Genomic DNA, 15,888 nt, shown 5'->3' with positions numbered 1-15,888 from the left:
TTTGGGCAATACATTCATCTTCAAGTAATTACCCCGCCCTATTACCGTAAGATGAAGATTATTGACTCGGCGCAGGTCTCCTGTTATTGACTCCAATAGAGGATCATAATTTAATTTATTAATAGTGCCGATATTTGAGGCAACTCTTACCCCCAAATAAACTGCTGAGTCAGCTCGCCTGGAATCGGTACAGACAGTGCTTTCCGTACAGACCACTACTGTCTTTCCCTTATTTAGTAAATAGCCTGATAAGAGCCCGTAGTCCTCTGCAATGCGCTCAACATCCTTAATTGCTTCTACTGGGTTTGTTGTAATTATGGCTACATCATCCGCATACGCGAGAACTTTAGTCTCAAAGCTATTAGTCCTGACTGGGGTGATTTTATCACTCCCCATAATCGGAGACAGCAGGGGATCTATATAAAGGGCAAAAAGTATAGGGGAGCAGGGACACCCCTGCCTAGTTCCCCTAGAGATAGATATAATCCCAGACTCCAACCCTATCATTTGAATCAGAGCCTTTGGTTTAAAATACATGGCTCTGAATGTCTTAATTATATTTGGGCTGAATCCCTTAAGCTGAAGAACACCCCACAGGAAAGCCCAAGACACCCTGTCAAATGCCTTCTCGGCATCCAGAAGGATCATAGCCATTGGTCCCCCCGTGACAGCCATGATGTCAAATAGGCCTATTACCCTATGGATATGATCCGTAGTATCCCGTCCTGGAATAAACCCATGCTGCCACGGGGAGACCAATGAAGCTACAACCCTCCTGAGCCTATTAGATATCATTTTTGAATAAATCTTATTATCCGAGTTTATTAATGATATAGGCCGGTATGAAGACAGGGTATCCGCAGGCTTCCCTTACTTAGCAAAAACTATTATGTCAGTGTCCTGCCATGTAGCTGGAGGAATTCCACTATGCTGTATACCCCTGAACAGGTCAAGCATCAGTGGTGTAGTGACTTTATCCAATAGTTTATAAATCTCCATTGGCAACCTATCTGGCCCCGGGGCTTTTACTACAGCAAGTTCTTTTAATGCTAGGTCAATCTCCTCCCGCGTAATTTCTATTTCTAACTCAGTTCTTGCATCCGCGCACAAAGGTTCCCCAAAGTGTTCTTTAGATATTTTAGTCAGAAGGTACTCCAAATCGAGTGTATTATCCCCCACAACTGGACCCTTATAAAGTTTTTGATAGTACTTCTGGAATTCCTCCGTGATATTAACCGGGTCCATATATTGTTTATCGTCCTGTTTTATTACCCTAATTGTACTTTGGGTAGCCTTCTGCCGTGTACGCAGTGCAAGTGTTCTGCCTACTGCCTCCCCATTCTCATATAGTTTATCATTCCTAGTTTGAAATCTTCTGCTGCCTCCTTAGCTAACCAGCTATTGGCTTCGGCTTTAACTGCGATTATTTGTTGCAATGTGCTGGAAACATCCCCACCTTCTTTAATTAGCTCAACATGCTTCTCCTCGGCCTTAGCCAGCCTCCCCATCAGTTCCTTCTTGCTAGTCTCTTGCATCTTCCGTCCCCCCCCCCTCCCCAGCAGCATACAGAACAAATAAACTCAATAACCACCTGCCCACCCTACAGGCTGTCCAGATAGTCCTTCGCTTTTATTTCCGAGGTGAAAAAATGGGCCTGTCCTCCAAAGACAACCTTAAGGCGCGCAGGGTTGTTCAAATATACTTGTGCCTGTTTGTCTTGAAACGGCTTGATCAATTGGCGAAGGCGCCATCGCCTCTCGACAGTGGTATGGCAATAATCGGGTCGGGCAAAATAGGAGACCTCCCCCCTCACTCTCTTAGTCTCCGGTCTTGCTTTCTCGTAGATAATCTGTTGAAGTAGAAAATTCCCTATGAAAACTAATACTGCCCTAGGGAGTGCCCCCTCCCTAGCTGGCTGTTTTAGAGTAAATGTGACCCGGTGCGCACGTTGCACCTCCAAGGGCCAGTTCCAGTTGTTAAGTTCCGGAAAAGTGTCTTGAAATAAAGTCACGATATACCCCCGGATGTCAGACCCCTCGGCCCCCTCTGGAATACCCAGCAGCCGCAGATTGTTTCGCCTCTGATAGTTTTCTTGCTCTTCTAGCTTCCACTGAATGTCAACCAGGCGAGACTCATGAGATTGTGCAAGGGCCTTAGTAGCAGTACCTTCTGACTCAACCAGATCAATTCTAGCTTCAACCTCGGCTATACAAACCCCAAAGGAGCTGCACGTTTTCGTCAGTTTCCTTACCACTCCTTGTACCTTCCTCAGGCCAGTCTGAGCCCGTCGGGCATCTTGCCGTGTTTCATCCCTATGAGTATTAATGGCCTGTTGTATAGTCTCCAGAGATAGTTATACATCAGGCGTATTTGATCTAGAATTTGCTGATTCTTGCATATAGGGACCAGTAAGATGAACAGGAGGGCTATGATCCCAAGCACGTTCCTTTTCACCCGGTCCCCCCTTTTTCTTCCTTATAGTTTTTAACGGATTTTCACCACCCTCTTCATCCTCACTGTAGCACCGGCTGCCACTCTCGTTGCTAATCGAGGAGATACCTGAGCGAGTATCAGACCACTCGCCCTCATCTGACCGTGAAAAATAAATCTCGCTAGTGACTTTCTCCTGCTCCTGATCCGGCCTAATGGCCTCACTTATCGTAGGACCACTACTGCTCTGCTCTGGGTACTCCCTCATGTCTCGACGCTCCATCTCTACTTGAGCCCTTTTGAGTGCCAATGATGATTTGGGCCCCATACAGTCAGTTGCCTTGGCAGAAATTGCGATAGAGGAATTCACTGTGCCTACCTCCGACTCCATATTCTCCACCCGGCCATCAACAGTTCCAAGTTCAATCCCTTTTTTCACCCTGCCCCTCAAATCTGTGCTTACTTCTGGCCCAGGCGAGCCCTGTTTATCCCCTACCTGCATCATGGGGGGCCCGCTCCGGATAGCACTGTTCACTTCTTCCTCGTAGATCCCCCCCCGCCCCCCCCATCTCTCCCGTCATTACTATGGGCATATTCTTCCCCATTATGCCAGCCTTAAGTCCAGATTTCAACTTCTGTTGTTGTTTGTTCCCCCCTCCGTTGCACAGGTCTGAGAAACTCTGCTCCTGTGCTAGCACCTCACAACAATCCTGCTGTATCGGGGGGCCCTTGGCTCTCCCCCCCCCGGCCTGCCGACCCCCTGCAGCAGCTTCACCACCGTCAGTCGCGTCTTGCTCAGGGCCCCTCCTACTGCTGCGGCTCCTTTCTCCATGGGATCACACAACTGCAGCTGCGCTCGGCGTCCTAGTCTCGGTGTTGCCGCTGAATGGGCATTTTCCAAAATCTCCACAATCTGTGGCCCCCGAGCTGCTCTCGTCTTTGCTGTGGCTGCCGCTGCGTTCACTTTAGGCGCCATAGCTGTGGAAGCTCCCGGGCGGCTGATATCCCAGGTGCCGATAAGATCTCTCCTTTGATCCCGGGGAATACGGCGCGTCGCCAGCACCAGGAAGCGACCGCGGACGGCCAGGTAAACTGATGCAGTAACCAGCTGCCAACAGAGCCGGGTTAAACCCGCTGGGTTCGGGCGCGGATTAACGAGGGTTTCAGCAACCGTCATCCCTGTAGTCGTATCGATCACCAACCGTCGCTCAGTGCAAATTCTTAAAATGTATCTCCAAACTCTCCAAAAATGCTTATTTTGCACTGAACCATGAAAAGACCACTGGGCTCACATCACCACAGCTCTCCACAACGGTCTACTTGACCGTCATCTTGATCCCGCAATGTATTCAGTTTCCTATAACTCGTGACCCCACCATGCACAGTTTTCTCATCAATAATTTTATTGTAAATGTTGCAGTGATATTATCAATGATGTCAAAGAAGATGTCATGACTGTTGTAATATGTGGGATAGTTAGCAGTGCATGGTGAGGGCACGAGTTGTAGTTTCCTTAGGGCATGAGTTATAGTTTCTTGAGATAAGTATAACTTTAACTGCTGAATTTCTATGGATTCTATGTGTAAAATCTGAACCTAACTGTACCTTCCCAGTAACTTTTGTTTTCTTCCAGGAATTTCTAGGATTTTTTAATGTAAAGTAATATTTAATTACCATACGTTAATCCAACCACCACCTCGCACAGCATTTCCCTGTGCATGGTGAGGTTGTTGGCCACACCCCCTGCATATAGCCAATCCCCCAAAGGCAGCCAACCTAGGAATGGGGCATGGAGTTAAATCCCCGTGCTAATTTCGTCCCCAGGTACACCATCCAAACCCACCACATTTTTTAGGGGGGGGAGGGCATGTGCCCTGGAACCTGCCTCACCCAGAGGCAGTCTAATAAAGCAAGCACCGGTAACCACGATTGCTTTGTAAAAAAGTTCCCACTGATTCATGCGCCAATGTTAAAAAAAAAAAAAAAAACATTTCTGGCCCTTGGCGGGGTCCCTGTCGGACCCCACCATCAGGCCAAGGTCGGGTCAGGGTATTCCTACCCTGGCCCCTTATCTTTTTGGGGTATTTTGTTTTGGGACCCGGCTGAGACTGAATCGCCAATATGGCTGCCACCACGTCCTGGTTGAAGTGGTGGCAGCCTATCAGGTCTGGTGGATCCGCGGACCCTCCTCGTCTCTAGATAAACCTAAATCTTTTTTTCTTTAATAACTCCAAAACTACTGAACAGATTTACACCATATTACAAAAAGCACTCTTTCTGGACAAGGATCTAGCTTTCTGCCGAATTTGGTGTAATTCCTTTTGGTGGTTTGGCCTATAGTAGTCTCTAAAATCCCTATAGAAAATTGCATGGGGAAAACATGTTTTGGGGCCTCCCTTTCTCTCGGCCCCCGTTTACGAATCACCCTCAAAACTTCCCAGACAGCAGCTGAAGTGAGTGGCAAACCATTTTTGAAAATTTCGTGAAGATTCGTCAAACGACCCTAAAGTTATTAGCAAAACAAAAAATGCTTTTCATATGGATAGTAAGTAATAATAATCTTTATTCGGTTAAAAAATATACCATAAAAGATCCTAATTTGTACAGTTTATACATATTCCATATCAATTAATTAAATGTACATTCTCCGGACCCGCTCATGTCAAAGATTTAAACTGTGTTCTAAACAGGGCAGTTTACCATAGAATCATTTTTTCAAATTACTCAAAGCTAAAAATGCCCTCAGATACGACCAGTAGTGTGGAGGCCATACTCCGACATTTCAAAAGATAAACATAGAGGATATAATATAAATAATATACATATTAAAATGCAATTAAAGTGCAAAGGGTAAAATATACTTGAGATTCCATAACGTGGACCTAGTTTTGAAAGTAACATACGATTCTCCAAAACACAGCAGATTCAATCAATGTCATAAGCAATAGACCATCCAGTTGCATTTGCCAAAATTAGCAATATATTACATACTTAGAAAAATAGATGAAAATAAAAAAATAAAATATGCATGCTATATGAAGTGGGGTTTGTTGTGCTTGGAGCTCACTACCATAGTCCGGTTTGCTAAACGTCTATTAATTTCCTGAGTATGAAGCAGTCATGGAGCCTATACATTTTTTAGGTCCGAGAGCTATGTACGTAACTTGCTGAACAGTTACGCGATAACTAGCAGGATAATGAGAATGGCAAATAGTTACTTTCCCACCAGCTTCTGTAAACTAACAGACGATGAAATGTACTTGTAAACATTGTGGCAGACCATGTCTGTTAGTAATAACTGGTGGTATAATAAGGCTGGTCTGCATTGCTTGATCTTCATCACCCTCAACAGCGGGACTAGCAAATTCTTCCTAATCCTCTTTTATAGCACACAGAAAAGGAAAACGTGCAGCTGCGATAGAACAGAGACTGAGTCACAGGGACACGTTGTGAGGTCCTGATCACATCTGGCTGTTGAGAGATAGGCAACCAGTAGATGTGACAGTCCAAGGAGGAATCTGACTAGGTAATAATGATGGGAACTAGGGGTGGTAAGCAAATATGGCTCCATAAATCTAGTTGTTACCAACATGCCATATATTTTAACCGAAGGTTTATTCAGCTCCACCTCTTCTCTTTTTCTCATTGTGTAACCCATCCATTCTTGACCAAAGTTTTCATGGTCCTGGTGATGCCCGTGGGGTGAATAAAAAGATTGTGACTCCCTATCGTTGTCAGTTGTGTTTTAACATATTTCAACCAGTTGATACTACATGCCTTGTCTAGCTTCAGATAATCATTGAATACGACCTTGGTTAATGGCACTTCAGGGTGAGACCAAACTGAGATCCATAACATTAAAGGAGCTAACAAAATGAGAGCTCTTACGTGGTCAAGGCCTAGTTCTTCATGACAAATGGATGCCGGTACAGACCTGGGTAGGCGTAAGAGACTGCATACAAATGTATTTTCTGCAATCTGTAGTAGAGAGGGCTCATGTATTTCCCATATCCCTGCTCCATAGCTGGCTGCTGAAACACATCTAGCCTTGTATATATTGAGCAGCACACCCATTGGGGAGGTTCCTAATTTCCTAGCAAACTTAAGGATTGCGCCCTCATTTTGTTCAAACTGAGAACATCCTACCCTGGCCAAGTGTTTCCAATTACATGCCTTGTCAAATGGTAAACCTAAATATGTATATGTACTCACTGTTTCCAATGTAGTGCCCTGGATGTTAAATGGTCTCGTCTTCCTATCAGAAGGGCCGCACATTATAGTAAAGGACTTTGTATTGTTGGTTTGTAGCCCTAGGGAACCCATATATGCTGCAAATCCTTCAAGCAACCTATTGAGACCCATAGCTGTTCTTAACATACGGACACAGTTGTCCATGTACATTAATACGGGGATGGCTCTGGTCTCTGCTCTTGGAGGCTCTGCCACAATTTCACCTAGATGTTCCTCCAGATTGTTGATGTATAGATAGATAGATGGATGGATAGATAGATAGATGGATGGATGGATAGATGGATAGATGGATGGATGGTGTTCACTCAAAGTGCCCAAAGCATTCAAGGACGCACTCACGATGTATGCCACCATCCGGTTTATTTGAGGAGAGAACCAGCGTCAACAATCCCTCTTTCACAATTGTAAGCCTGACGCGTTTCGAGGCCAAAAGCCTCTTCTGCATAGGCAGCTTGACAGCGAGTGAACAGAGAGGCTTCAATTAACTATTTTCAAGCATGTCGTCAATTTATACGCCCCCAGTGGGCTGTTGCTAAGTGCAAATGAAGTTACATGCTTGCTGGGATTTGTAGTCCAGTTGAATTGAAGCTTGCATATTTTCCCTAAGTGGGTTCTGTCATTCCCCGCATTCATTTCAGCAGCGTTTCATACCTTTAGTAGGTCCCGAGGCGGTGCAGTCGGGACCGAAGAGGGGCTGTGTGGCGGGAACTGTATCCACGCCTGTTGCCAGCACAGTGTATGCGGACTAACAAAAACACCGGCGCCTCATCCAAAGACCTACTAAAGGTATGAAACGCTGCTGAAATGAATGCGGGGAATGACAGAACCCACTTAGGGAAAATATGCAAGCTTCAATTCAACTGGACTACAAATCCCAGCAAGCACGTAACTTCATTTACACTTAGCAACAGCCCACTGGGGGAGTATAAATTGACAACATGCTTGAAAATAGTTAATTGAAGCCTCTCTGCTCACTCGCTGTCAAGCTGCCTATGAAGAAGAGGCTTTTGGCCTCGAAACGCGTCAGGCTTACGATTGTGAAAGAGGGATTGTTGACGCTGGTTCTCTCCTCAAATAAACCGGATGGTGGCATACATCGTGAGTGCGTCCTTGAATGCTTTGGGCACTTTGAGTGAACACAGATGGATGGATGGATGGATGGATGGATGGATAGATAGATAGATATTGTCTTGATGACAAATCATGCTCATCAGAGTCGGAAGACTTTCAGCACTTTTTTCTTAGCCTTGTATTGAAGAAGTAAATATTTCCAAGAAAATTCTTCCTTGGTATTATTTCCTTTAAAATGCATAAACCTTTATGTGGCAGATGTTCACAAGTTGGGTTTGACATTTTCTTTCTTTTTTTCCCTTCAGGGTTTCCTTTGTTTTCACCCTTTTCAATGGAACCGCCTCAGCCCCAGTATGGCAAGTTGCTGGCATTGAAATGCTCTGTCAGTGAGCTCAAAAGTAAAGATTTTACTGTTAGATGGATAAAAAACGACCAACCATTTTCAGATGGAGTTCAAAATAACGAACCAACATCAACTGAGGGAGGATACACAATGGAAAGTGTTTTACGTTTCATTGTGACGGCTGAAGACTTTGAAAAGGAAATTATTTTCGAGCTCTCTGATAAACTGGCACGAGAAACCTACTTGCACCGCATAGTTCTTCCTTTAGAAGGTAAGCGCAAAGCACTTGGTTAACAGAATACTTGTATACTATAACGCCCTGCTCTGCTTGTGCTTGAACATAGGTGCTGACCATACGCCAAACATAAGTTGTTAATTTTATTTCTCAGTGTTTTTTCTACAGTCTTTGTAGTGTAAGCCATGAGAATGTACTGGCCACTGTGAAGATAGTAAGGACCATCTCTTATCTCTGGAAATCTGTGAGGCAAAGGAGCTGGAAAGTAATAAATTGTGTTTTTCTTCTAATCCTAAGTGTTAGTCTATAGAAAATTAAAGAGGTGGTAGTTTTAACTTCATTTGGGAAACCACATTCTTTACAGTCTCTGGTTGGTTTCAGAATGGCAGCAATTAGCTGTTGGTGATTACCTGGCTACAGGGCGTCGTGGCTTGCTATACCAGACTTTTCATGGTAGGGACTTTTCATGGTACTTGGTGTCATGGAAAGAAGCAGGAGAATGAGAAGATGGCTTTCTCTTCAGTAGCATTAATGGGTAGGCATGCGTAGTGAGGAAGGGCCATAGAAGTCAGGTGCCTCATTACGCTGAATCCCTACTAATAATTATTCCTCTCCCCCTTGAGAAAAGTATATGGAAAAGAGACTTCATGGAGATTGAAAAGTGGGCGTGACAAGCATTTAAAATAACCCTCTAGTTTGTAGAAATATTGTTAATCATTGCTGCTTTGAAGTTCTCAAAACTGTTACTTCTTGAGTTTCACTGCTTCCCTTGTGCTTGCATGCATTTAGAAAGTGACTCTTTTTAGAGCGTTATTTTAACTTTTTTGAAATAAACTTGTTACTAATGTAGGCGTTGTTTCCTTTTGTCCTTAGGCGTCATCCCCATCTCTTTCTACCCCTGTTGCAGTAGCAGCTCGCACAGGTAAGAGCGGTGGGTGGTGGAAGTCAACAGATGACGAGATAAGTATGAAATAAATAAAACCACTTACCTTATGCTTGCTGCATCACCGACTCAGCTATGCAGTGAGCACACAGTAAGCAGTTCTACTTATTTCATATTACTCATCCCTTCGTCTGTCGGCTCCCCCTCCCCCCCATCCACCGTCCACCTCTCTTACCTGAGCGAGCTGCTACTGTCCTGTTGATTTCATCCAAGTCCATCTTTTCTGGTTCTTGAGGGAAAATTGTTTATTGTGTGCAACAATTAAAGTCATTAGATGGTTCCACCGATGGTATATATCTGTGTGTATGTTTCTGTGCACTAACCCTAACACTACGCTGCCAGTCACAATTTTTCGCTTTCCATACTAACCTTTGCCCCTTAATATTTAGTGTCTGCATTAAGTAGAGGTCTGCTGTCTTTTGACACAATACTTTGTCAAAACTGTTAAAACATGTTACCAGAAATCTAGACCTTTTGTATATCCCCATAATGTGTGTTCTTGTATACTTTGCTGCCACCCCAGCAGTCTGCTGTGTTACCCTACATAATATTAATTTTATATTAGGGTGCAATATACGGATATCCATGGTCTTAGGATCACTATTTCTTTATGTACTTCAGGGTCAAATAGGTTTTGTAGTCCCATTTACTTTGTAGCAAAGGTTTTAGGATTCCATCTTGAAGTTGCAGTGCAATATCTGTCCATGAATAAGCCTTTCTCATTCTGCCAAGTGACCCTACTTATTTGTCTACTATTCTCTCAATTTTTGGATAAGCAAATTCGGTGCTAGAGATTCATCTAGAAATCATTGTTAGTAATTTACAAGACCACTTTAGATCCTCAGTTGACAGAAAAGCACCATATTTGATACCGTGTTCAGTCAGTCAAATTCTAGTCATGTCCATTTATCCTCTTTTTGCTTTTTGTTTTCCACTTGATATTGATAGCTGCAGTATGCAAATCTGACAGACATTAATGCTGTCATTCCTCCTGCTCCTTTGGCTTTGATATCTGTTATTGGGGCTTTTGGGCTGTGAGAGTCCACTTAACAGCTCTCAACTACATGTATCTTTCCCTAAAACATGAAAGCTTTTTCCCCACTGAATGTAACCTTCCCTAAAACATGGAAACTATTTTTACTCTGACACCCTGCATTATTAACTGGGGAAGGGCACAGTATAAACTCCCACAAAATTAAAAGATCAGTGACTTGTTATGAAAGTTTGTTTGTGTTCTGAATTCTGTTGGTGGGAGCTGGTAGAGTAACCCCTAGCTAGTCACTGCTGATAGGACAGAAATCTCTCCTCAGAAGGTTACCACAAACTATCCCAGAAAGTCCTATAATGGGGGCTCCCGAGATGGCAGGCTCCCTGAAGGACTATGTGGCACTATCCCTACCTTCGCAGCTGCTGGTTAGTCACTCCTGATAAGACAGGAATCACTCCTCAGAAGGTTATCACTCTTTGGTTCGACTCTTTTTCAACAGTTCCTTTTTATTTACCAAAGTCTATCCCGTAAAATCCAATAATGGGGCTCTTTTCGAGTTGGCAGGCTGCCCGAAGGACAATATGACGCTCTCCCTACCTTCTCAGGTGCTGTGTTATAGAAATGAGAAGTGTCTGTCCTTCAAGCAAGATGCCCTTTGAAACTGGTGGTAGGCCTATTTTACTCCCTAAGTGACTTTGAGCCATGCTGAGTATGCATCAGGCCTTCTTCAGAGCAAGCTCACACTATAGCCCTGTTTTGGGTAAGCAAGCCACAGTTTTGGGTTCCTGTCACGTATATATTCCCATCTTTGCTTTCCCCGTCGTCTCACCTTCCTAAACTAGTAACAAGGGTGGCTAGGGGTGAGGGCGCCTTCTACCTGCCTTCCTGGTAGAGCCCTGCGAGCAGGCCATCTGCTGGCAGAAATCCTGTGTTCCTCCCAAAGAGCCACTTCACACCTAATTGGCAGAGCTAGACAATCTAATAACTGTCACTGTTAGGGAGGGAATATAATAGAACCAGCCTGGAGACTGTGCCGGAACCATCTTTGTGACATTTATCAGAATTCCATTTTTTAAACCTACTCAGATGCTGCCTTTTTAGGTGCAAGATCGACCTTGCTTGTATGGAGTTCCTATAGCTTAACTGAGTATTTGTTCTTCATCTCATCCTATTGATGGTGCTGCTGTATTATGGTATTGTGGAGTTGTCATACCTAAGGATTGTTGCTTCTTTCCATGTTATATGATGGCTCAGGCAGATACTTCATACTTGTGAGAATGTTGAAACAGCGCTATGCATTATCTGTCATCTTCTACGGCCTGCAAGAACTGTACACAGGTTGTTGCATAAATGCTGACTATTTTCTGTTTTTGTGATGGGATGTGGTTCATGTTTCAAAATTTCAAAAAATTAGATGGAAAGAAATGACCATATTAAAGATTGTTTTCAGTTATCTTGCAATAACATCCCGTATTGTAATTTGACAAACTTCAGTTTCTTGTTTCCTTCTGGGACTTTGCAAGTGATAGATGGAAATTCCTTATCCCTGCATGTATTACTCCTAACATAGTCACAAGTATTATTGTGCCCCTTTTGTGAAGAGGGGCCTGTGTGGTGTTGATAGGCTTGATCGTGTTGCGGTTGGTGATACCAGTAAATGATTTTGTGGTTTACACTGGTCATACATGCATCCATGTTGAACAACTCTCTCCGATGCACATTATATCTTAATATATATTCAGAATGGAAAGAATGAATAGATGTGACACCAAGGGATTCCTAAATATGGAGGGGACTAGTTTGGGCTCTTTCTGAAAGTGAAGGGAGAGATGTAAGCTAGACCTCTGTTAGAAATGGGGATCTCTAGTTGGCAATGGCTTGCACCATTGTCCGAGTTAGGGACCCTTCTTCCTAGTCAGGGTAAAGGGGATACACTTCTAACATAACCCTTGCTCACCCACTTGGTAGATTGGCATGATCAGACAGGGTTATCTTAGAGGCAGTGTGTAAAGCATTTGTGCACACATACAGTAATACAGTGAAAGCACTACAAATGGATACCACACCAGTTTAGAAAAATAGGTAATCTTTATATAAACCAAACAAGACCAAAACGACAAAAATCCACAATACAGTAATCAAAATATGACTTTTAAAAGGTAGAAACTTCTGTTCCAACCAAATTGTGGATGGGACACTTTCAATACAAAGTACCTTGGATGCGTCAAAATCAAAAGCAAGAACAGCCGCAGGGAAGGTGATGCTTTGGTTCCTTATGTGCAGCGAAGGTTATGTGTCAGTTCCTTATGCGCAGGGAAGGTGAGGCATCGGTTCCTTACTCCAGGGGAGGTGATGCGTCGGTTCCTTACTGTCACGCAGGGGAGGTGATGCTTTGGTTCCTTACTGAAGAGGAGGTAATGTGTCAGTTTCTTACTGCGCAGGGAGGTGATGTGCCGGTTTCTTACTGCAGCCCAGTTGTCCTTGTAGACTGGGCGCCCCGGTGCGATGCGGCGGTTCTCAATGCGGCGGCGGCAATGGCGCTTGCATTGGTTTCTTCAGCCACGGTCCCGCGATGCCTTGGTTTTTGCAGCCGCACAGCAGGGCCTGCGTTGGAATCGGTGTGGTGATCTTGGTCATCGTAGATCAAGCACTCGATGTGGCGTGTGGAGATTTCTCGAGCCGCAGGCAGGAGCTGCGTTGGTTTCTTCGGAGATGCGTCAAACAGGTACGGATGCGTTGCGCTTCTCCTTGTTGCAATACCTTTCCAGCCCCCAACAGCCAAAACAACCTCCAGTGGCCCAGAACAGCAGCTGGCACCTCTTGGCAGTTCAGAACACTCACCAAGAGAGTTCAGGGGAGCTGGGGGTTAAGTCTTTGTATTTCTGAGACTTCAAAACAGGAGGCAAGCTCTACCTCAAGCCCTTGAAGATATTTCTCAAGCAGGGGACACAACACACAGCAAAACCCTTCTCCTTTCCTTGGCAGAAACAGCCACTGCAGGCCAACCCCAGACACAGCAAAGGAGTAGAATTTCTCCTTATTTTCTCCAGCTCGTCTCCTTGGCAAAGGTTCCTCTTGAATTCCAGAAGTAATCTAAAAGTTTGGGGTATGGCCCCACTTTTTATAGCAGCAAATCCTTCGTTCTCTGGTGGCAGAGAAGCTCTTTGCCCAGCCAAAACCAGTTGTGTCCTCTCTGGTGCAGCTTCCTGGCAGGAGGTGGAGACAGCATTGTTAAAGACAGACCAGGCCCATTCAGGTGTGAAAGAAATCTCCTCACCTTACTCTGAATGCAGCCCAGGTCTATTGAGCCCAGCCCTGACTCACCCTGGAAAGGCAGGACACACCTCCCCCCGAAGTAGCTGTCTGAACGGAATGCACTTCCCCAGTCCCTGTCACTCCAAAGCCAGATAGTTAATACACAAACCAGCAGAGGCGCACAGGATGGCTAAGCAAGAAAATGCCTACTTTCTAAAAGTGGTATGTTCAAACACAGAATGTAAAAATCATCCCCACTAAAAGATGCATCTTTATATTCTGAGTTCAGGCAAACTAAACTTTACTTTCCTATCTTGTCCCAATGGGAAGTTATATTTATAAGATGTTATAAATGAACTCCCGTTCTATCCTATAGGACAGATAGCCTTTCAATAGGGAAAAACGAAATTGGCAGTATTTCTCTATCAGGACATGCCACACATTCATCAGAGCATGTCCTACCTTTCACATGCACTGCGCTCTGCCCACAGGGGTACATTGGGTCTACCTTAGGGGTGACTCACATTTAATAAAAGGGAAGGTTAGGGCCTGGCAAGTGGGTGCACTTGCCAAGTTGACAAGGCAGTACCAACTGCGCACAGACACTGCAGTGGCAGGTCTGAGGTACATTTACAGACTGCTCATGTGAGTGGCACAATCAGTGCTGCAGGCCCACTAGCAGCATTTGGATTACAGGTCCTGCGCACACACAGTGCACTGTACTATGGACTTAACAGTAAACCAAATAAGCCAGTTATGGAAACATCAATCCATAACAACAATTTACAGAGGGAGCACTTGCACTTTGGCACTGATCAGCAGTAGCAAAGTGCCCAAAGCATCTAGACCAGCAAAAACGAAATCCAACACACAGCAAAATAAATGGAGGCAAAGGCTAAAATACAAGGCAAACCCGCGCCAATGATGCCAGGTCCAACACGTGTCCCCTCCAGCTGAAATGTGGGGAGAACTACCCACCCTCTTGGGAGTTATCTTCACTAAGGCGGAAAAATCTGGACAGACCATCAGCATTAGTGTTTTCTGTACAAGGTCGGTGTTCCACTGTGAAGTCCATCCCCTGTGGGGAAATGGACCACCTCAACAACTTTGGGATCTCACTCCCCATCTGCATTAACCATCTGAGGGGCCTGTGGTCGGTCGGAGCCCAGAAGTGAGTCCCAAACAAGGCCTCAGCTTCTTCAGCTACTAGATCACAGCAAAAGCCTCACGTTCAATCGCACTCCACCTCTGTTCCTGTGGATGTAACCTCCTACTAATGAGGGCTACAGGTTGGTGTAGGCCCCCCACATTCAGTTGTGAGAACACAGCCCCCACACCATGCTCTGAAGCATCTGTCTGCACCATGAATTCCTGTGAGAAGTCGGGTGCCTTGAGAATGGGCGCCGTGCACATGGCAGATTTCAGGGCATCAAAAGCTTTCTTACAGGCGTCAGTCCAGTTCACCTTCCTGGGCTACTTCCTGGAAGTCAGCTCCTTCTTGGGGGCAACAATGGTGCCATTCCCCTTGACAAATCTCCGGTCATACCTGGTGGGGCCTAAAAAGGCTCTCACCTCTGAGTCTTGGGGGGTTCTCAAGCCAGAATGGTGTCAATCCTACACTGTAGGGGTGCCACCTGGCCGCTTCCTACCTGGTGTCCGAAGTACACCACTGATGCCTGCTTGATCTGGCACTTGCTGGCCTTGATCGTGAGGCCTGCCCTCTGCAGGGCCTTCAACACTTCCCAGAGGTGATGCAGATGGTCTTCCCAAGTGGCACTGAACACTGCAATGTCATTCAGGTAGGCGGCACTGAAATGCTCCTGTCCAGCCAACACCTGGTTGATCAACCTCTGAAGGTGGCAGGGGGATTCTTCAACCCAAAGGGCATCACCCAGAATTGGTAGTGCCCCTCTGAGGTTGAAAATGCTGTCCTCTCCGTGGCCCCATCAGTCAAGGCAATCTGCCAGTGCCCAGACGTTAAGTCAAACGTACTGAGGTATGTGGCAGCTCCCAATTGATCTATGAGCTCATCAGCTCTGGGGATGGGGTGTGTGTCAGTCCTGGTGACTGAATTGAGCCCTCGGTAGCCCACACAGAACTGGAGTTCTGGCGTGGAACCGGGTGCGGCAGCCTTTGAGACCAAGACCACTGGGCTGGCTCAAGGACTGTTTGAGGGATTAATCACACCTAGAGCTAACACTTTGGAGACCTCCTCCTTGATGCAAGCCTTGACCCTGTCAGTTACTCTGTAAATGTTGTGCTTCACAGGAGGGCTGTCCCTAGTGTCCATATCATGGACACACCACTGAGTGACACCTAGGGTCAGGGAGAACAGAGCGGCAAACTGCTCAAACAGCTGGTGGCAGTCCCTC

At 45.3% G+C, this 15,888-nt stretch overlaps 1 protein-coding gene across 4 annotated transcripts in view; it reads left to right on the top strand.

Annotated features, from left to right (window-relative positions):
* LOC146857529 (uncharacterized) overlaps positions 1-15,888 on the top strand; it is a 223,115-nt gene that overhangs the window by 197,520 nt on the left and 9,707 nt on the right. For 2 of the 4 annotated variants that reach the window (XM_085648072.1, XM_085648073.1), the window contains exons 9-10: positions 8,058-8,366; positions 9,204-9,312. In XM_085648072.1, the coding sequence (XP_085504198.1) occupies positions 8,058-8,366; positions 9,204-9,256 (362 nt within the window). In that variant the 3' untranslated portion in view covers positions 9,257-9,312. Of the gene's footprint in view, positions 1-8,057; positions 8,367-9,203; positions 9,313-15,888 lie in introns of those variants that run through there. The other 2 variants (XM_085648070.1, XM_085648071.1) reach the window with 1 other exon arrangement.

This window comes from Triturus cristatus, chromosome 3_2 (genome assembly GCF_964204655.1).
Source record: "Triturus cristatus chromosome 3_2, aTriCri1.1, whole genome shotgun sequence".
In the NCBI taxonomy this organism is placed as follows: Eukaryota; Metazoa; Chordata; class Amphibia; order Caudata; family Salamandridae; genus Triturus; species Triturus cristatus.
This window is presented reverse-complemented; position numbering and strand designations above follow the sequence as displayed.